The 22,676-nt window shown below is 39.9% G+C and overlaps 1 protein-coding gene across 1 annotated transcript in view; it reads right to left on the reverse strand.

The window, feature by feature from the left end:
• The window catches only part of KLHL14 (kelch like family member 14), a 64,565-nt gene that overhangs the window by 33,298 nt on the left and 8,591 nt on the right, over nucleotides 1-22,676 (reverse strand). The window contains 1 exon segment of the mRNA XM_035318809.1: nucleotides 13,445-13,566. Coding sequence (XP_035174700.1) covers nucleotides 13,445-13,566 — 122 coding nt within the window.

Raw genomic sequence — 22,676 nt, forward strand, 5'->3', positions numbered from 1 at the left:
CTCAGTAACTAGTGTACTCCCAGGTTCTTCTTTGTTTTAAGGTCCCAGTCAGTCCAGGTCCTGAGTTTAATTAATAGATGCTGTAACCATAGGTGGCAGAAAACAACATGCTATGAAGGCATATAGAAACAATCAACAGATGGGCAAATCGAGTACTTCTTTCTAGTTTTTTAGTATCTGTCTCTGGGTGGCTCCAGAGGATGATCGCAAATCATCAAGTATGTTTCATCCACGGATTTCACTCAGCAGTGTGAATTTGGTGCATACAGTTTACTTCTCTTACCTCTAGAAGCTCAGGCTCTCCTGTGCTTGTGCTTTTTTCACTTGCATGTTATTTTTGCACCCATCCTGAGCAATTCCAGCTGGGGACTTAGAAGGTGGCTCTGGGATCTGCCCATCTTGGGGCAGCATGAAACCAGCCAAGGACTAAATACATCATGCCTCCACATTTAATGGTTTCCTTGTACCCAGAAATATTGTGTGCTCATCAGTCTTCCGGTACTTTGGTGCTATCTTTACAGCCCTGTTTCTGGAAAGAGGAAGAGACTTTCTGCACCTGTGTCAGTGGTGGGGTCCCAGCCTAACAGCAGGCACGGGAGCACCCATGGGCACCCCAGGACCTTGCTCCTTCCTCACTGCCAGCAGCACCCCACAGAGCATCGTCTTCTACCTGAGCCTTCATGAGTGCCAAGGAGGAATTCAGAGCTCTGGGGAGTGCTTTTTGTATACTGCAAAAAGGTAATTAGTGACTTCACAAGCAGAGGCAAATAACCATGGTGTTATATAGCTAAATAGTCAGTCCTGAAGGATTTTTTTTTTTGGTGAAAATCAATACAAGCTGATAGATCAATATAAGTTTTCTGTATAAAAATGTTTTCCCATGAAACAGCAAGCTTAGCATTATTCAAACAAATTATTCTGTTACTTAAAGATGTATCTTCATTTTTGTTGAACACTGCTGTTTTGTGCCTGCGTAAAACTAGAGTACTTTTCTCTAAGGAACCAGTTATTTTCTTTGAGCACAATGAATTGTTTTCTAATATTAAAAATTTCTAATGAAAGCCCTCAAGTGGCCGCAGTTCCTTCAGGAAGGCACTAGTGGTGTTTAACCGGGGGGGAAACCCTTTCCATGCCAGCCCTTCCTCTGTGAGAAGTCAGGCTGTTAAAATGAAGCAGTTTGGGTGAAGCTGAATCTTTCCTCCAGGAGAAGGGCTTTATTGCTGTTGTAAATCTTTGCAGTTAAGAAAAATCAAACTTCTGAGTGCTTTAAATGATTACTTCCCTGCATGTGTGCTGGAGACTGCCCATGAGCTGGCAGGACAACAGTGGCTTGAAATCTGCTGTGTGAAACTGGCCCTTGTGCAGAAAGCCCCTGAAACAAGACCTAAGCTGGAGGCTTGAGCGCTATATAAACCTTTATATGGGACACCTCTGCCCTGGACATATCTTCCTTTCTTGAAACTGAAGTTACTGGGAGCCAGTAAATGTACAGCTGATCCCAGCAGCTGTGATTCTGCTGAATAAAATGAAGTTTAAATGAGCTTGTGCAGACATCAGTGGTCCTTCAGCTGAGAGATGAGGGCTGCACGGGGACTGGCCAGGAAGGCTGGGCTGTGGACACAGCTCTATATTCCTGTCTGCCACAGCTCTTAAAACAATATTAGTCTTCTGGAGATGGTAGATAGATAATCTCTGTCCTATGATAATGCACACTCGTATAGAGATGTTTACAGTTAGTACTTAGTAAAGTACTTAAGCATGTATTTAAACACACTGCTGAACATCAGTGTGATTAATACTTTGCTGAATTAGAGATATGACATGAATACATTTTTCTGCTGTTGTAATTTTTCATTATATACGCTTATAAGCTGGTCATAAGGATTTTCTTTCAGTTTTGCATCCAGCAAATGAGTTAATTTGAGAGTCAAATTGTGCCTTAGTTATGCCTGCACAATGCCCTTCACATGCATGAGGGCAGAAAACCACTCCGTGACCTTTAATTGGACTTTTCTGTTACTCTTTAACAATTCATCTAGGAAAAAAAATAAATCTGGTTCTTTCTCATCTGGCAACTGTTTGACATTCCTTTCATGTTATTGCAATAATCAGAAAAGTATATCTTACATATGGTGTATATCCTTGTTAAGGCTGTGCACGTATAGCAGCCATAATTTCTGACCAGTAAGCAAGCAGCTGCTGGTGAGTAAAGATCAGACCCATACACTCCGGTCTTATGTGTGTAAAACTGGGGAGAGAAATGTGGCTGGTACATCACTTACCATGGTAATTCAATTAAAATCTATTTTAATGATTTCTATTAACATCATTTGCTGAGCTTCCCCACCTGAAAGTGAAGAGCTGAAGTGAAAAAGGGCTGCACTTTATCCTTTCCTGCTTAACCCAAGGAAGAGCATTTGCCATCTCCTAGTTTCAACTTTTGAAGTCAAACCTTCTGTGTTTTTTCTTTTAAGTTGAAATTGAAAGCTTTGTCCTACCCATTTACATTAAGATGCTGACTATCATCATCAATGCAAAACAGTTGCTTTGCTCACATTTATGTAGCTTTTACACACAAGAAACCAAGCTTGATTTGTTTAACAGCGTTAGCTCCTCACATGCCATGCTACGGCCAAGGCCGCCCCATGTCGGGCTCTTTCCACTCGCCTCCCTAAGTAGGCCGTGTGCCCACAAACACTCTCATTACACAATGTACTGCATGCAACACCCTGCCTTGGTGCCCTATAAATAGAGACCTCTGGGAGACCGTGACAGCACCCTCCCACCCCATCACAAACACTGACTTAAGATGTCTCCTAAAAGCAGTGAAATGTCCTAGGGTAGCCCTGGTGGAGACCCAGGCAGAGGGTGGACATGAGCATCCTCAACAGCAGAGCCCAAGGTCCTAAGCCAAGGCCCCTAAGTCAACCCAGCGATACTCCAGGGCAGCTCTTGAGGGGACTGAAGCCACAACGAACTTTATTATTATTTTTTATTTATTATTATTATTTTTACCCCTGGGGGTGATGTATTCACTAGCAGATGGGGGGCAGCTTATGGGGCAATGTAGGGTATCTCACCTTACAGCTGCCCTTGTTGTTCCTGCTCAGCACGTACTGGAGGGCATCACTTGTCTAGATAGTCAGGAAAGCATATTTTAAAAACATTAATTCATTTTCCCCAAAAGGTTGAGGCCAGGCCAGGATTTGCACCTTTCCCAGTGCTCACTCTGGTTTTAAGCAAAGGGATTTCCAACATTTCCTGTGGGGGATTATTCCACAACCTAATAGATCTCAATGTCAGGAAGTTTTTTCCTGATACTCAGCCATAATTCATATCCATGAATTATGAGCTACTGTCGACATCACACCCATTGAGGCATTCCTAGAGCCTGCTTCATTTAAAATTATATGCTCTAGTTATGCAGGGTTTCTGTGTACTAGGGCAAAATGCTTTTTCTGCAGGTTAATTCATTACTATTCAATTTGTTAACACTTTTTTGCTCAGTGTGAACAGTCATTTTGCAGTTGTGTACCCTATAGTAGCACAATCTCCATTTGGGAATAGGATCACAATATATAAATATGACAAAACAACATACCAAAAACCATCCCTGTAAAGCTGTAAAGACATATTAGTCTGTTCCTGCAGATACTTACTCCAGCATTCAATTACATGAAAGCAGTAGTTCATACAAGACCTGGTACAAGACAGAAAGCTTAGAAAAACAAACAAACAAACAAACAAACCCCTTACCAATCCATAATAAATTTTATTTCTGTCCTTAACAGAAGCAAGGTACAGGGGTAGGGAAGTGAGTAGGGAAGGGAGGAGGGAGGAGGAAGGGAAGGAAGAAAGGAACTTAATCCAACTGTGAAAAAAACAGAGGAAAATTGAAAAGAGAATAACTTCCTACAAAAGTAAGCCACAACAATGCAACTGGAACATACAACAGTGAAAACAATGAAGTTGAGGATGCAAAATGTGCACCTCTTCCCATTAATACCAGTTATGAAACTGAAAGCTAAGGCAGGTTTCCAAAATCTGTATTACAAAAAAACTGTGCATAAAATTTCTTGGAAGGACTCCGCCTTTTCTTTTAGGAACGTTTGAAAGGAGAACATTTGTAAAGCATGTATCTATTTCTCAGAAAGTCAGAGGATTTCTGTGAGAATTGTTTATGATTACATTTTGCCCAGCAAGTGGTGCTTTTGCCATCCTGTTTGCAACTCATTTGTACATAAATAAAAAGTCACATTAGATACCAGAAAAGGGATTGCTTTCTAAAGTAAGCAAATAGGAACACACCAGAGTTCATTTTCATCTCCATACATGCCTAGCTCCCATTAATGCTACATAAATCCCAGTGCAACTGGATGAGAATAAACTCATAAATTTTACCTGAAATCATCTAAGAAACAGAAAGCCATGTTTGCAGTGAGCTCTAAATTCACACAATACCACACAATTTTGTATGGTAGCTGTTCCTGATACCTCATTTTTCAGAGACAGTGGCCAAATAGCTTTAAGGGACATACATAGAGCTGGTGAGAACATTTTTGGTGTTATTTCCTTACACTACAAATTGTGTGACTTTACTGAAATCTGTATCTAGCCAAATCGGGTACTCTCTTTGGACAGAGGACAGGACTGCATAGCGTCCAGTCTCTACCTGGACCATGGCATGTGCATCTACAGCAGACACAAAATGCCCACAGGCTAAGATAACTTGAAATGCTGCAGATCCTTTAGGACTGTATTAAGCCCAGTTAACCATGCTGTGCTGCTCCACTGGGTTTACTAGTAAAGGCATGGTAACTTGTCATTTGTATCTATGTTTCTAGTCTACAGCTAGCTTTGCACAAATTGTGGTCAAAGCTCTCTCTGGTGGGGCTGCGAAATACCCATTGCGACATATTTAAGGGCCTCAAGTTAAAAATTGTACCATCTTGGGCAAGGCAGGAACTTGAACCTCAGCTGGCTGCCTCTTCCCTGCCCCACAAGAAGTGTTGATATGAGACAGGACATTCTGATACAATTCTGGTTTTGCAAATAAATAAATAAAGGAAGGAATTTGCTTTCATTTTGCTTTGGAGCTCGTCGTAGAAGTTGCTGCAAAATGGAACTGTCATCCTCAAGCCATCTGTAAAGATGAGTAACTCAAGTTGAAAGATGAGGTAGAAAAAGGTAAGTTCTGTGATCCAGGAGGAAGGTTTTGAGCCAAAGGTTTTGATTTACTTTCAAGGATATAGCAGGGAGCAGCATCTCCAGGTATCAGCAGCTTTCTTTATAAGACATCTCCACAGAAGCTTGACATCAGCATCTACTGTGGAAATGGCACAGATAATTCATGTTGTCTTACACCTGCCACCTTCTAACTTGGAGACACACACCTCATCTCTGCACTGTCTCAATCCCCTGCCTAAGGATGTTTCAGTACAGGGTTGTGTCCTGTTCTTCTGTCCCAGTCAGGTTTTCAACCACAAATGGTCCTGGCTGAACACAAGCACGGAACAGGACATTCAGGTCATACTTCTGGACTCTACCTGAAAGTTAACTACTGGTGGAGTTTCTGAGGATGAAGATGAGTAGATTCAGGCATGCTTGTATTTACAAAGGAAAAGGAACACCTTGGAAGGCATCTTTGTATATGCAAAAGAAAATGAAGAATTGCATACATCCATGTTTCCAGAAAGGTAGGTGTTCAGAAATCTGTAATAGAGTGCGAAGAGCAGCCAACAGAAGCTGAAAAACTGTTGAGAGCTTTACTACAAACAGACTTAATCTGGTTTAATAAGACTAGCTGTTTCAAAGATATTGTGTAGAAAAATATAAAGTGATGAGGAATATAGGAAGAGAAAGTTATCCAATACCTGTGATCCACCAGATACACCACACTTAGAAATCAGGGGGGGATATGCAGAATAATCTCCTTTATGAATAAGCAGGAAGACTCAATTGAAAATTCACAAAAAACTGAGAATAATTTATATTAGCTCTTAATTTCCTGAGGGTTTTAGCTGAAAGAAGGCAAAATGAAGTTAACAGATTGCTTGGTCAAGCCAAGCACAGAAAATGGAAGTTATCACAAGATACACAGTCAAAAAACACCTGTGTAAAAGCAGAAGCTAACAACATCGTAATGAAAAAGAAAAATACACTGAAAAAGGGTTAACATTTCTCAAATGTTATGTCAAATGGCGCTGCACAAGAAAATACTATTAACAAATACAGCGTTCATAGTGAGAACATGCTACATTTTCACTCATTCTTAAAGCTCTGTCTTGCTTTTAGATACGCAGACATGCATCATTAATGGCACTTGCATGGTTGAATTCCCATGCATCATCCTCAGAACAGGAATTGTGGCTAACCTCTAGTATGTCACATGCAAAATATATTCTTCACTAAATTTCTGCTTCTCACCACTATGCTCTCACTTCTCTGTATGTGAAAATCATGTGTCTTATTGGCAGTGTGTCTGATCACATTGAATAAATCTCCGAAATCCAGCCTTAAAGTTGGATAGTTGTACCAGTCAGTCAACTTTGTGACCTTATTTCCTGGTTTTTAACTTTTTAAAAGGGGATAAATATAGGGATGAAAAACACAGGTAGAATTTACATTTAAAATTAGATTTTAATGCAATCAGTGCATCTAAAAAGTTGAATAAATATGAGCATGTGTATATGTACTTACACAGCTTCTACACATACCTGCCACGTTTATTAAATCTGTCTAGTAGGTAATATCTAGACTTCTTCTGCCTTAGCAATATGCTAATGCTTGCTGAAGCTTTTCAGTGCAGTGCTGAAACCATCCTTGACACAGCACTAAAGGAGAAGCTGCAGCATTCCAGACTGCTGGATAAATGGAGTAAGAGGGAGAAAATTTATTAGGGCTGCCAAGAACTGTTCATCAAGACACATTTCTGATTAACGTAAGTGTGTACTATTTTCACAGGTGACAAAAAAGGGTGAAGAGATTGTAACTGGCATATTTCAAGAGATTTAACCAGTCCATCTGACTCAACTCACTTTTTGCAAATACAACTTCTTTTACTCAGTTTGCCTATTGAGTAGAGGCAAATTGAAGGAGGAAACTCCTGCTTCTAACACACTAACATTCTTTTAAAAAGTAAAACCTCTACAGTGGATGAATTTTGTCCTTAAAAGAAGTAAACATTTCCAAAGCCAAATTATGTGCTAGGCATCTAATGGTACATAAACTGATATTTATGCCTTTGAAAATGTCTCCCAAGAACCTTTGACGTACTCATATAAATCATACCGTCTGTCCTGTAGTTAACCAACTTGGAAAAGAAAATACTGAGGAATTTTTAGGGAAAATTGGTTAAAGTGCTCAAACACAGGAAGGATTAAGGAACTTTTAGCGATGCCAAAGCCTTTTAAGGAAAACATCGGAGCAAAGGTTTTGTTATGAACTTGCCCAGGAAGGACAGAGTACCATTCTATATAGGAATGGCTGACACAACCAGGTGTTACAGAATTGCCACAGGAAGCAGGAAAGAATAAAATACCACCTATCCCTGCAGAAATGGTGTGGGATGGGAAGGGGGGTGACCCAGGTTTTCTGATGCTAAGACATGAAGCAAACCATTTTACCTTTCTTTCATGTGACTTCTCTGTGGGTAAAATGTGTAAGAAATAATGCTTGTGCAGCTCTGAAAGGTTTTGTAGAAGAACCGGTACATGTAAGTGCTGTTTGACTTTCAAAATGTTGTTACTGAAGATGGAGGACTGTTGTCCAGGAGGTTGCACTGTCACAGAATGCATTCAAGGGAAATTCAAAAAGTCAAAATGACAGAAGCAAAAATAATGTTGTATACAGATGACGCTGCCTGAAGTGGGGACTGCCTTGTGTGAAAATGGAAACACTGCTAACCTAAACACTGCTAACTGAAGGAAGATAGACCACCACCTTTGTGAGCGCATCGAACATGAAAAGGTTACTGGCTACTTGTTACGATCAGTCAGAGGAAGACAAGGAACAGACAACACTTGACATTGTGTGGTTGCTGCTGGCATGGAGAAAGCTGGAGCAGGAAACTGAAGTGCCTGATTCAGTGTGCATTGACCAAACACAGCAGACTGAAATAGACCTAGTAAAGAGCAGGCAGTTCACAGCATTTGAGATGATTAAAATAAGATTATGGGATAACTAGGAAAGGAGGTAACCAGAAGTGAGTGCTGGTTATTTTGACAAAATTCTTCAGTTTGGTGACCTTCAGGACATTTCCCCGTCTTTCCTAACCAAATATGTCACCAATGTTATACTTTTCATTGGACAATGACAATGACTTTTACGTTGGTGTAAAATCCAAACCTAATGCAATACCTAAGCATAAATGCATTATTGCCTGTAGATGTATTTACCATTATTTTGATGCTTATTGAAACCTCTTCATGGTTTACACAGATAATGTGGTTATCTAGGGAGGTTAAGGAATGTTACAATTAGCATCTTCTTAAAAAACAAAGTACTGATATGGAAGAAAGAACTGCTGCAGCTTCACATGACGAACTTAAGAGTTCAGTATTTTACCCCTTTCCAAGTATTTTACCCCTTTGTGCTTTACATAGAAAAAAAGTTCTGCATTGAGAGGAAGATTCACTGTATACCTAGAAATCTGTAAGAGACAATTTCTCTCCTACTTAACACTTATAATGAGACAGATGGATACATTGCAATGGAAAAAATACCAAAAAGAAAAAACAAAACAAACAAACAAACAACAACAAAAAACACACACACACAACAACCCCAAACTAAAACAATGACTGCATCATTTTTATTTATTTCTTTCATTCTCTGTTCAGGTAGCAAGAAATTTAATTCCAGTTGGATCAGTCTCTTGTGATATTTTTTTCTTTCATTTAATATATTTTTAAATGCTCAGAGGCATTATGACAGAAAAGCATGTATTTTTTGCCCTGGTTTATACCCATCTTCTTTACCATTACAACAAGACAAAAGCATTAAAGTAAAATTAATCATGTCAGAAGATTTTAGCAAAAAACAAGGGAGACCATGCATAAAGCATCGCTTTGTCTAGTGTGAAGTCACGCTCTGATTAAAAACATATAATGAAAGTGAAAGTAATACATCATTGCCTTAGCAGTAGGGTTTTTGGGAGAGCTATGCAATTCTGAGCACAAAAAAATCTTTATAGGTTCTGAATTTTGAAACTTGCAAAGATTATAGAATAATTCTAACAAACAAAACATTGTTTCACTTCTTTAAAGTTTAATTAATCTTAAACGTTGTAGGTAAAGCAAACTACCAAAGGAGCTCCATGATTAAACAAGGACTCCTGGCAGAACCATAGCTCAAAATTAAAAGAGAAGTCGCAGTAGCTGGTTCTGGCCAGGGAGGGATGAGGTTGTGACACGGGGACCCCCCCAACTGTCCCAAATCCAGTAAGTAGTTATGAGGACTGTGAAACATCATGGAATAATGATAATCCCTTAACAGAGCAGAATGTTCACTGTTAATAAGGACCCATCAGCTTCAGTTTGTGTCACTGCCAGTAGCAGCCTGGTGCTGTTATGTGACATAGGTAGCACCCAGTTAAAAATGAACCAGGGGTTGTGTATGTGTAAGCAAGACTGAAAAGAAATCACGCAGTAAAGAGCTGTTCACTCTACTTGGCCATACAGTCTATAAAATTCTCTACTTTGCTCAGGCATGACTGTGCAGTAAGAAATGTTTCAACTTGTACAGCGACGTGCACCTTATGAATGTTAGGTTAGGATTGTGACCCCATCAAATAAAATTAGGCTTGTGAAATGCCATTTGCTTTCTCTCTCATTTTTTTTTTTTTTTTCCCTCCTTTATTCTGTCTCTATCCTTTGTTGGCAACATTGAAAAAATAACTCCATGAGAAACACCAGACAGGAAAAATACACAGTAATACTAGACTGTGAAAAATCTACCGATCCCTTGAGCCATAGCATTCTTGCCTATAGATGATGACATTAAAAAATTGGAAATGGGTGCATGCTTCCCCTCCTCTTCTGGATCTATGAACAAGGCAAGTTGTTTTCCTGATTCCTTTAGAATTACTCCCATTAGTATTGATGCGTTTGGTGCTTTGGGTAGCCAGGCAGAGAGAGGTGGGCAGTATCCCCTGCCAATAGATCTAGTCTCGTAGTGGGAACAAAATGAAATTGCTACTCTGCTGAGCTGTCATACTCAATAGCTTGTGCTGTTCCACCTGTAATCGTCTTCACGGCTCCAAGTACAGAGCCATGGCTTTCATGGAGGCAGTAGCTCTGATGGCTGATGTTCTCGTGTTCCCTGTGCATCGCACAAGGCAGGACACAGAGCTCTAGGCAAAAGAGCCACTCTCATTTCAACAGCCACCATCCACATGGAGAAGAAAGGAAAAAACACAATAGGCAAGCAGCTCCCTTTCACACTAGTTTGCAGACCTCACTGAGTAACTTCTGGAGCTCCTCTCAGTGGAGAGTGACAAGAGTCGAATCTCCTCCTCAGTGGCTCTGCTGCTGCACCCAGGACTAAGTTTGCAAGCTTTTTTCCCACTTTCACTATCCCCAGATGCCACTGGCACAGAGAGCAGAACATGAGTAATGCAGATGGAAGACAAAATATTTGCTAGTACAGGAGGAAATGAAATACACCTCAGGTGATAATGAGATAGAAATACCCTGCAGTACCAGACTGTAAGGACTTCTTTTCATCACAGAGCCTCACCAACAGGACATGGCTTTCCATGTTCACCAGGAGGAAACTCCTCACTTACCATGATGAGTGGGAGTGATTTGCAACCTTGGTACCAACAGCACTGTCTAAATAAGTGAAAAAGAAACAGAAAAAACTCTCCCTCCCTCACTGCTGATTGTAGGATATAATAGGATAAAGGCAAACAGATAGTTACTTTCCAAAACTGTTGACTGGGACAGAGCTAACAGTAAAAGGATAAAGGGTGGACATAAATATACTTCTTCCTAAGTTGCAAACAAGTACGTCAAAACCAAAGATAGCATAGCACAATGTCCCCAAATCCCCACATATCAACTAAATGCATGTATACATACTAAATGTGTACATGCATGTATACATGCTAATTGTATGTAGATTTAATATCAGGAGTGCACTGTACTATTACCATTCTATACTGTGACTAGGTTGTACTCTCCCCTAAAACAGCTCAATCAGATTTCATATCTTTAAGTCCAAGCACTCCTACACTACAGTCACTCAGTGTCTTATGAAAAGGACAGGACAAAAGTTCTATGCCAACTTGTCCCCACTTCCCATCCTCCTTTATGGTAAGTTAGAAAACAAAGCAGAAGAATACAAAATCTCCATACTTGAGACTCTTAATTCATTTTTTTTTAAATAATTATTACTACCATTTGGCAAATAGTAGTATTTTTCAGCAAACCATGCTTGTTAACATTGAATCTTTTTCAGTGTGAAAAGACATGCTTTCTCCTAAGTGTATCTGTAATACTAGCGCAGGCCAATAGGGCATCCTTTCCTAGATTTTTTTTTTTTTTTTTTTTTTTTGTAAAGACACGATTGTTTGTGTCACAAGAGGGCTGTGTATTTGACAGTCATTGTCTCAGCCAAGACTGAGACAGATCCAGGGCTGAACAAGTGCTTGAACATGAGCTAGCTAGGACTGTAACAGATGCAATACCTTTTAATAACAGCACAGAAAGTGACGTACAAAAACCAGGATGGACAGAGAACTGTTGTTTACTATCTGTTACAGTAAACCAGAAAAGACTGCATTATTCTGATAAAATAATATAAAATGGTTTACAAACACATTTTAGTGGTGTTATTCAAATACTAACTATGAATTCGAGTCAGTATTTTTAACCACAACATTTAGGTATCACTCTTCCACATACATTTTCCCACAGTTTTGGAGATAGCATCACATTGTAAGTAACCAAGAACTGAATACATTTAATTCTCACAAAATCTTACATATCTGTAGATACCTAATTCAGAATAAAGTTATTTCTTTAATTCAGTGAAGAGCTCAGGTCTTGAAGCAAGAGTTCCATTTCTCCTGCCTATCAGGGTGAGCCGCTGGATTAGACACAACAAATTCAAAACTACAAAATACTTTGGTCCTACATAATATCACTGATTTTTAACTGACCATTTTTAGAATTTTCTTACAGTAGTGTACATAGGTAAGTATCCTATTTCATGCTTCTGAAAAATGCCAAGTGTAGAATATCCCATACTACAGATGCTGTAGACTTTTCTAATAGTTCATACAAACTTTTATAATTGCCATTCTTACATAATGCCCTCAACTATTTACCCAAGCATCTATATCACAGGTCTTTATGTTGCATCATTTTGAGAAAGACTCCTAAATTTTCCGTAGGAGAAGGCAGTTTGCAGTGGCATTATTTCAAGTCCTGCATCACACCAGTCTTTTTCTTTTTAATTCTTTTTCATCCTAACCTGTGCACATAACATAAAGGTAGATGCATCCTTTTAAAAGGTTTAAGGTAAGTGATGTAGAACAGAATTCTGTAAAAGTTATTTTATTGGAAAAAAATAAATAAGGAGGCCTATCAGAAAATCCAGGTTTTACCACTTGTCCAGTTTTAGAAGTATGGCTTTGATTTATGGATCAAAATTGCTCATTTATTATTTTATCTATACTGCTTTGGGCAATTTTGACAGTTAAAATTTAGTTTTATTGACCAATGCAGCCAGTTTAGCCACAAGGGGACTAATGCACACATAGCCTGCAGCACTCAAGAAGCTATGATTTGATTCCATGACCAAGTTAGACTGGGAATCGCAACCAACATAACACTAAGTTCCAAATCTCAGTGCTCGAGGCAAAATATTTGCCCTAAAACACAACCAGCCTTTAAAAGAAGGTGGGAAGGAATTTTGTGATAAAAGCCTCCATGCACTGTTTCCTGTAGCTGACATATTCCAGCAATGCTTCTGTCAGCAGTGGATTCAGAGCGGTAGAGACGAAACCTTTCTGTAATGACTCTGGACAACAGATAAAACTGGAAGAAGGAAATGAAGATGCAGAGGAGAATTGAAGATGTGCTCGAGTATGATGGCTTACCACAGATCTGACAGAGAAAACCATCCAAGAATTGTTTTTTTTTTTTCCTAAACTAGATTTTATTCACATACACATAAATATGCATGTATTCATGTTGCAGGATGAAAGACTTACAAGTTTACTTAAAAAACTTACTGGAATGATTTTAAGCCAATGTTAATTTAGGCCTATCCTATTATAAAATTAGCATCTTCTGCAATCTCAATTTATTGCTCCATTGTGAAGCCCCTTGTGATACATAAACAAATCTCTGAAGAGAAACAAATCAATAAAGTGTCTAATTTGATTAACCATGTTTTTAAATTCATCAAGACAACTGCACAAAAATAAACCACTTACTTGTCAGTATTTTCCACGTCTTCTTTTCATCATCATAATACTGAACCAAATTGCTGGGTAGCCGGTCAGGTCCGGGAGGCAATCCTCCAACCAATAACAGCATTTTCTTATTGGAACGAATTCTTCACCCAAAACAAGAGGAAAGATGAACAACCACATTACTGAAGAGTATTTTTAGTGGCAACAAAATCATAACCATCAAAAGAATGTTCACTGCTTGCAGTTTTCTATTTCATTTTTTGTGTTTCTTTCCCCAATCGTATCTTAACAATTTTTTGAACCAAGCAGAAAAATGATCAGAAAAGCTGCATATCTCTCTACTCACGGAATAATAAGCTTCCTTTATGCAATTTGTTAGAGGTTCATTCTAGAACGACCTTTTTCTTATATTATCCCTTTAAATCATCACTCTTTACAGCTGAATACACATGAAATGCTCTGGAGTTGTACTAAGGTTAAGCATTAAAGTTGCATGTCAAAAATCGTATTAGTCAAAATCATTATTATAAGCCATTCTACACTCAAAGAACCTTGAAAAAATTAAGGTTATGCAGAGAGTTTGTGAGCCAACTCTTTAATCACACGCTGAACTTCGGATACGTAGTTTAGCACAATTAGCAGCACTGGGCTAACGGTTATGGGTTAAATGCTCCTTACAAGCACTTTTGTTTGTTTAATTTAGTCCAGGCTCTTGCTTTCCTTCTCCCCCACCTCTCCCCCCCTTCCTCGTGCTCTCCCCCTGTGCACCACTGGCTATAGCAACACCAATTGGTAAAAATGAGACTGTGATGTTGTTGTGAGCCTCCCCAGAGTGGAGCCCTGCCAATGCTTGCCACTGATCCAGCGGCATGAACCTGCTCAACTGTGCAAAGTCACTCTAATTCCCTCCCTCTGTTTTTCTACCTTCTCCCCCAGGGGGCAACCACTGAAAGGAGTGACTACCCACCCATCAAGAGCTGGCAATTCGCTGCTATTAACCGTGACCGTGATTCCCAATCTGCCTGGCAGTTCTTAAGAACAGGACTGCAATGTCTCATATGCAGTAAAAGCGGTTATCTGCACCCTGGCCTCCAACACTCTACCTGATGAATGTGCGATTTCTTTGCAACATTAAGGGATTGAGCACAATTGGAAGCAAAAGGGGGAGGGCAGGCCCAGACCCCCGGATGAGTCCCCGTGCTTTAATAGTCACTTCACATACAATTGAACTTTCGTCAGTACTGCTAAGCTCGGGAGTGGTAACACTGAAATAAAGGTCTACACTCAAAGCATTCCTGCTGCGTAGGGAGGTGTCATAGCCTGGAAAATTTGCACTGGTATCAATGAACTTGCAGGAGGACCATGCATTTGGAGGAAAGCACCCTCGCCAAACATCAATGTTTTCCCAGTCAGAGCAACACCATGATCTGTACCTCAGTGGGTAGGAAACCCTCCTGGTCAAAGAAAGCTGGAGAAGGCCACTGAGCAGAGCCATGAGCACAGCCGTGTGCGGTGCCCGGGCACTGCAGTCTCAGCAGCGCACTCGGGAGAGGATGCTTGGCCACTAAGACATGCCAGTGGCTCAGCGCCACTTACTGCTGAGAAAGAGCACTGGCGACAGACTGATCCACGTCTGTACAAGCACCAAAATGAACTGAGTTGTGCTTTAGAGGCGCACAGACACACAAAATGAACTTAATTCAAGAAGGGAGCATGCAGCTTGGATACCTGACCCAGACGATGCTGAGGAATGAAACCTTTCAAATGGCTCTGCAAAGGACAGCGACAGACTGCAGCTCCATCTATCACAAGGACGGCCAGGGAATTCTCTGACAGACGGCCTTGTTTGTTTTAAAACGAATTTAGGGCTCACGGAAGGTCCCGCACTGACGGCGAGGGAAGCGGCAGCCCTTGCGTGGTGGGTAGGCGTCATGCCGCTCGGGTGGTGGCACTGCAGTGCTCTCCCACGCTGTCCCTGCACCTCGCCCCACTTGCGGGTAGCCCCTGCAGCCCTTCAGCCTTCCTGACAAGCCAGCCTCTGACCTCGGTACTAAAGCTGCTTCTTGCTGTCAGATGATGACTGTTACCTGCCCACCAGACTATGTCTGGGTATGGGATCAGGAGCCGTCTCGTGATTGCTGTCAGCACGGACTCGACGCGGTGAGACCAAGCTCTGGGGAAAGCTTTCACAAACACTGCCAGCCTCTTGAAACGTTCAATCTCCCCAGTAAAGTTTTTAATGAGAGAGCATTTGTTAATACTACGCAAAGCAGGAGCATGATAAACTATTTTTGGTATGAGTTAGGGATGACTGCACATGTAACAAGTGGCGGAGCAAACCAGGGCCATAACTCAGTTATGCATGGCCATCCCTAACGATAGAGAATAAATTGTTTATTCCAACCCCCTTGTGTTGTACGTTATATCACAATCAACTCCCTGTGTATTGTAAAATCCAGAATGCCCTTGCAAGGTTTACTTGATAAAGGAGTTTATTTTGATTTTCATCTTTCATCTGTGAAACTCCCTTCTAACTCCAAAGCACTGTGAAAAACCAATGAATGGCCAAGGCTCAATAGTTAAGGTGAAGAATGAAATGTCAGATGTAACTCTGAGTTTCCAGACTTTGGCAGCTGCAACTATCCTTAACATTACTTTCTCAGCTAAACAATACGAGAATCTGCAATGCCCTGAGAAGGATTGGCACTGCTATATGGGAACATTCAGAAATATTTAATATTTTTCAATATTTAACGTGGGAAGTAGCATGAACAGAAGTCCTTAATTAAAGTTTAATATGAAATTAATAGCTAGCATAGTCTCTACCAAAAGCACCGGGAATTCTCACATTACGAACAAGAGATGAGTTGTCTCACTCGGAAACGCACAGTATCTAACTAATCTACACTGTGAGCTTTTCCAGTGAGCCACGTAAAGATAAAACGGTGACAAGATATGCATGTTTTAAATTGATGTATTTTCTTAAAGCCAATTCTGCTTTTTAAGTTTTGGTGTGAATCCCTACACTTTAGGTTTGAAATAAAAATTTCTCTATTACATTGCATTACATCTGTTTGATATCACACTGAGCAGTCCTGTTAAATTTTAATATACATCTTAACACACATATTAAAATATGAAAGACATGGAAACGATCACTGCTTATATGCAGACGCCTTTTCCAAAAATTAATAAAAAATGTAATTCAGTGAAACACTACGATAAATGCAGAACTAGAAAATACGTGTAAGGTAAAGTTTCTCCCCTTCTTGCATTATTACATATTTGCTATTTGGATACCTCAATACAACCCCGTCAAACACTTGGCATTGTATCTGAAACACTCTCTTTTCATAGTCCTTACTTCACAGCGTAATACACTGCTCGGTCACATACCGAGCACATACTCAGTTCACAGTGTCCCTAGCAAGGCTATTATGATCATCTTGTGTTCAATTAACAGTAGCAGGTCTCAGTCAGGAAAGGCTAAAATAATGTTAACCATGAACAGGCAGGCTGATGTCACACAACAAGCTGAGAAAAACTAATTGCTATCTTATCCCCAAAGTATTTCTTCTACCAAGAATGTAAAACTCTAGTTCTCACTGAGGTACATACACGTTATTATTCTGCACACACTTAGCATGTTTTGTTCTGCAAAGATTTTAGAACACTTAATTCACCTTAATTAAGTTTCTGGGTACCCCATGTGGTGTGAAATTTGTCTACTTACAAGGCTGTAGAACAAAATACATTTTAGTCAACATTTTCCAACTTGTATGGTTTCATTAAAGCACACAAACCTAGGAATTTGAGAACTCTTATCTAAGTGTCTTTGCTGTCAGAGATGTTGAATACCCAACAACATACCTTAATGCTACTGATTTCCAAGGTCACAGGAGATGTGCATCAGCTCTAAATTCAGGTCACTTATTCTACAGTCTAAACTAACTGCAAATACACTGGACAAAATGCTGGGCCCAAGGGAATTTATCATCTTATAAAGAATCTGTAGAAAAGACAGTGACAGATCTCAATAATCCTGACAGCCTTGTCCACCCAAAGCTCTTTTGCAACCTTGATAGCTTCTTGTTAATGGAAAACGCATTAATGGGAAATATTCTTCTTGTACATTGTTTTTCTTTATTAGCATATCCATCAATCTTGCACTGCTGGGTTTTCCTCATCTAGGCACTTAGTAGAAGTTCATTCTGCAAAGGCAGGCAACAAAACAAGCCCCACCCATGACAGCTTTGCTCCAGGTTCTTTCAGTTTTTTAAACAATGCAGCAAAGCTTCCCTTTCTGCATTGGTGCATGCACAGAGAATAGAACGCAAGAGAATAAAATGAAGAATGGCAGTCAGTGGTTCTTTATTCGTTCTGTGTAGTGCTACCTCAGAAAGAAAACCACATCTTAGACATGAAGGTGATACTGGTAATCCATGAAAAATATGAAGATTATTCCAAGTCTACTTTCCTCTTAACTAGAGACTACAAATATCTGGACCATTCATGCTCTCTGAATATAGGCTGTCACCATGGCTTGAGCCAGGTGACTCTTAGGACCAGTAAACTCACATATATGGGTTGCCTTGCTCCTGCTTGAGCTCTGATCTTTTATGCACCACAGCCAAACCAAATTTCAGATGTTTTCTCATTGAACTGGGGCTCAAGTGCAACTGCCAAAAGACCAGCTCAGATTCAGCAAGACCACATCAATGGGTGGTAAATTTACAGCACACTCACAAATCTCATCAGGCCAAAGGATTTGAGAAACTAGAGGATAACACATTGTGATACTGTCAAAACAAGTAGCAAGAACCGTAGGAAAACTGGTCTGTGTTAGTTTGCAGAAACAAAGTACTGCAGTAATGTTTGGAAACCAGCCTCAACATAATAAACAGATAAATAAACAATCCCAATTAGCATTTCAGTTACTGACCTTTTGTGTGTTAACCCTAAAGGCTTAATTTAACCTTCAGAAACCAGGATGGTCCTCTGCAAATTTTTTCTTCCAAAAAGGCCTCTGAAGGAGTTTTGTGTCCAAGAAAAACATAATGGAGAAGCCAGTCGCTGTCTGCAAATCTGAACTGATGATGCAGACATGCATTTACCCGTGACTGAAGAAACTGTTTTGCCATCACAGAACATGTTATGAGATCTTTAGCAATTATCTTCCTCACTCCTGGGTAGGCATTTCAGTACAACAACAGCATCTTACGAAAACTGCTTCTTTCAATGGGTTTTGGCTTCCGCAGTTGACTGCAAAGACAGTCATGATTAGCAACACATGTTTAATAGACAGAAAATATCATTATCCAGGAGTTCAACTACGAACTTGATGAAAGCCGTAAGACAGAATGGAAGCTTTATTTTGGACAGAGACATTTTGTGAGGCTTTGTTAGCACGTCACTGAATTATCAATCATTAGGTGAGTAGACATCCATAATCTTTTCCCAACACTGCCAGGGCAAGGACCTAAGCTTCCACAGTCATCACACCAAGTCATGCAGACATGGAGTTCTGCTGCAACTCTGGCCCACAGGGAATATCCTTCTTCTTGTGGGCAATGGACAGACCTAAAAGTACATCTCAGTTTTGTCAGGACCTCAAGCATGCTGAGGATACCCAGGTCTCTTTGCAAATCTTGACCAAGAAATCATTTAGCTCTTAGGTTCCAAATATTTTCAAAAATACAGTGAACGTACGTTTCTTTATGAATTGATTTTTCTTTCTCTTCCAAGGCACATCTATTGCTAAAGCCCACCCAAAGTAAAAAACACTCTATTCATAGCATACCTAAAAGCCAGTCTGACCATTCACTTTAGTGCCATGAAGATTCTTGTTTTCATCTTTTCATTCTCTTTATAAGGCTGCTTATCAGAAAACCTAGAGTACACGTTTTCATTGCAGCAAAGCTTGCAGTGACATCCAATAAGCATTATTTGGTGATGTCCAAGACCCACCCACCTGCTCTCCTACTTGTTTTCTATATATTGCAAAGCCCTGCTGACTGACAACAGACCGAATTTTAGGAGCATAAATACCAAGCTGGGATGCAGACATAAATGTCTGATTTCTTTCCTATGAATCTACTCAAATGATTCTTTTTATTATTTCTAGTGCATTTTATTTATTAAAAAAAAAATGCATGAGAAAGAAGGAGAGTCACTGGTAGTTCCAACAGCAATCTTCCTTTTTTGTCTCCACCTAAAAAGCAAAAGTCTACACGTAACTGAATCTTATGTCTGAGAAGCCATATTGAACTGCTGAAAAGTTACATGACAAGTTAAGGTTTGCTTTAAATGCCTTTATATGTACAGTTGCTGAGCATTTTTTTCCTTTCCTTGCATTAAAATAACTTACAAAGTGTTTGGAGCTCTGAATACCTGATTCTTCTTCATGAATCCAATCCCATTGCTGCTACTAATTTAGAATGGTCTCTAAGTACATCTCAAAGAGTCAGGGTAATTTTTTTTTAGCTGGAAGATATTTAAAGTGATTGTCTCCTCCTTTTGGAGTAAGATCTTCTGATCCAGTAGCTGTCTTAGGGGTGGGACAGTTTCCTGGAAGAGTGGCATCTATCATCAGTGTTTCTTTGGGAGGAACCCAGAGGAATGTCCTTTTCATCTCTGTCTCCCTGTCTCACCAGCCTATTCTTCATGTTGACAGGAGACTGGTACTGCTTCCTCAGAAAGGTTCACAGCAGCTTTCCCGTGCGGAGTTTCGCCAAGGTTGCCGTATCCCTACACGACACCATTGTTCCTTGCAGCTTGAGGCAGGCTTTAATGGATGTGTCGTCTGTGTGATAAGCTTATCTCCCTGAACATTTCCTTTATCAAAGGTATCACTCCTTTTGCATCACAGTTATGTTGCCACAAACTTTCTTTGTGTGGAAGTTCATTGTGAACCCTTGCTCCAACATTGCAATTGCAGGCCTAATTGCCTTCTGCACCTCCTGTAACGATGAGATCCACACAAATAGATCAGCTGAACACAATTTTAAATTCATTGAGATCCAAATGCTGAAGATAACCTTACTAGCAACTCAGTGAATAGCTGAAGCATTATAAGGGACCTAAATCACCGTAATTTTAATAGCAAATCTTATACTGGCACTCGAGTCACAGTCTCCCATGTCATGGATCTTATTGGCAAAACCATGCAAACAACTGATGTAACATACTCTTGGTACTTCTGAGGAATCTTAAAGAAACTCCCTTCATTCTGAGTATGTTAAAAAATAAAACCAAAGAAAACATCAAAGCTAAATACTTTTGAAATTTGATTTCCCCTCCTCTTTTTTTTTTTTTTTTTTTTTTTTTTGCCTGAAGTGGTAAAATGGAAATATTTATAGAATTGTCAATGTTTAAATAATATAAATGTTTATAGGGTGGTCAAGTCTGCATTTTTCTCCTAGAAAATTTCAGTCAAGTCTTTTTACTGACATGCAATTTCACATGACCGTGTAAAGTCGGGAAGTCCCTTTTTTGTTTGATTCTGTATTGGATGTCTATGGCTACAGGAGGTCTCTGCATCAGAGGCAGTGTCCTCCCCAGCTGAGCCTCCTTTTCTTTAGGAAGCTGAGGAGAAGCAGCAGAACCTGCTGCAGCCTCACCTAACTATGATGGGTTACCTTTTCATTTCTTTTTTTTTTTTTTTTCTTCCTGAAAGGAAGCAGCAGTCAGGGGAAGATGAGAAGAACCCACTGTGGCATCAACCTCTATTTGCTTCCAGCTTCAGTGCAAACCGTCTGTTTCCACTGAACTTGGCAGCTGACAGTATTTGCTCAAAGTTCATTGTCTGCTTTCCAAGAATACAGCAAGAAGTGTTGACTACTAATGGCAATAGGCATGACGGTCTTTAAAGAAAATTTCAGGAAGCCAGCAAATATGAAAAATGATGCCAGAAAGTGTCTAATAACAAATTTCAACTTCCCATATTCTCTAATTTCTTTAGATGGTAGTTTGGTAAACCTGTATCTCCAGGCAGGATCTTCTTCAACAATATCAACAACAGAAAGGGAAGCTTACAGAGGAGGCCAACCCAAAACTTTTATTTAGGATTCCAGTTAACTCTGATGTTTTTTTTTTCAGTCCATACTTTGCAGAAGTATAACAACTAACTTTGCTAGCTATGAAACTGCTTTGATTTTTAAAATGTAACAGTAGTGTGAAAAGATAAAATGGTGTTTCTACAGATTATGAGGATTTTTTTCCATAAAGTGTGTTTAACAGAACCAAGACATATTTTTTTTTTCTCCCTAGAATACTTTGCCTTGATTTTGTGCTCTGTGTTTGCTCTCCTTGTTTCCCTTGCCCTCAAGGCTTGTTGTACGTTCTCTTTGAGTGTAAACTGAAATAATTACACCGTTCCACCTCTGCTTCATTTACTGGTCAGTAGCTACAGACTCAGAGCCTCAGTATTCTTCCACTCTAAGGAGAAACTATAGTAATCCAGGGCAACAAAATGCCTTCAGAGACTGAATGCAGACAGGTTCTGCGTGACCCTCTCATCTCTGTCTCCCCTCTTCATGTGAGGGGGATGCGTGTCAGGAAAAGAGGGCAGAAAAGCTTCAGACAGGACATGAAGGTATCTGAAAAAAAAGGTGTGTGCAATGTTCACCTTGATCCTAATTTGTAAATGGTACAACCAAATCATACTACAAGGGCTTTGACAGGGAATGTCCTTGTTTAGGAGTCTCTACACCATTTGTAGTTCATATTCTCCCTGCATGACAGTCCTGGATTGCACTGCCAAAGCTTGGGCAAGAACAGCACACGACCTCGCGAGAGACAACTCCACTCTTTAAGGGATCCATATGGTTTGTAAATGAGCTGCACAGAGTGATGGAAATGGGCATTATTTATTTATTTATTTATTCATTAAGTACAGGAAGCTCCCTTTTTCTCTATCACTTTATCCTAAGTTTGAGTGGCTTAGTACAACTTTTTTTTTTTTTTTTTCCCCCTAAATTAACTTCATTTTACCTCTAAAACAAGGGGGCTTGGAAGAATCTCCCTGACTTTTCCAGTGAATTATTACCCTTCTTGGGAAAAGTTTAGACAGGCAGATATATCTATACGTGTGTGTCAATGTATCCAGAAAAGGGTGCAAATAGCACCAGGCTGGGGTTTCCATCTTCTACTGCTCTGCCTTCAGATTTCTGTCAGGTGAATTTTAATAATGCCTGTGCCTGCGTTTCTGTCCCCCCCTGCAAGAAACAAAAGCAGGCGGCACTCCTGCAGGAGG

This window comes from Oxyura jamaicensis, chromosome 2, assembly GCF_011077185.1.
Source record: "Oxyura jamaicensis isolate SHBP4307 breed ruddy duck chromosome 2, BPBGC_Ojam_1.0, whole genome shotgun sequence".
Classification (NCBI taxonomy): domain Eukaryota; kingdom Metazoa; phylum Chordata; class Aves; order Anseriformes; family Anatidae; genus Oxyura; species Oxyura jamaicensis.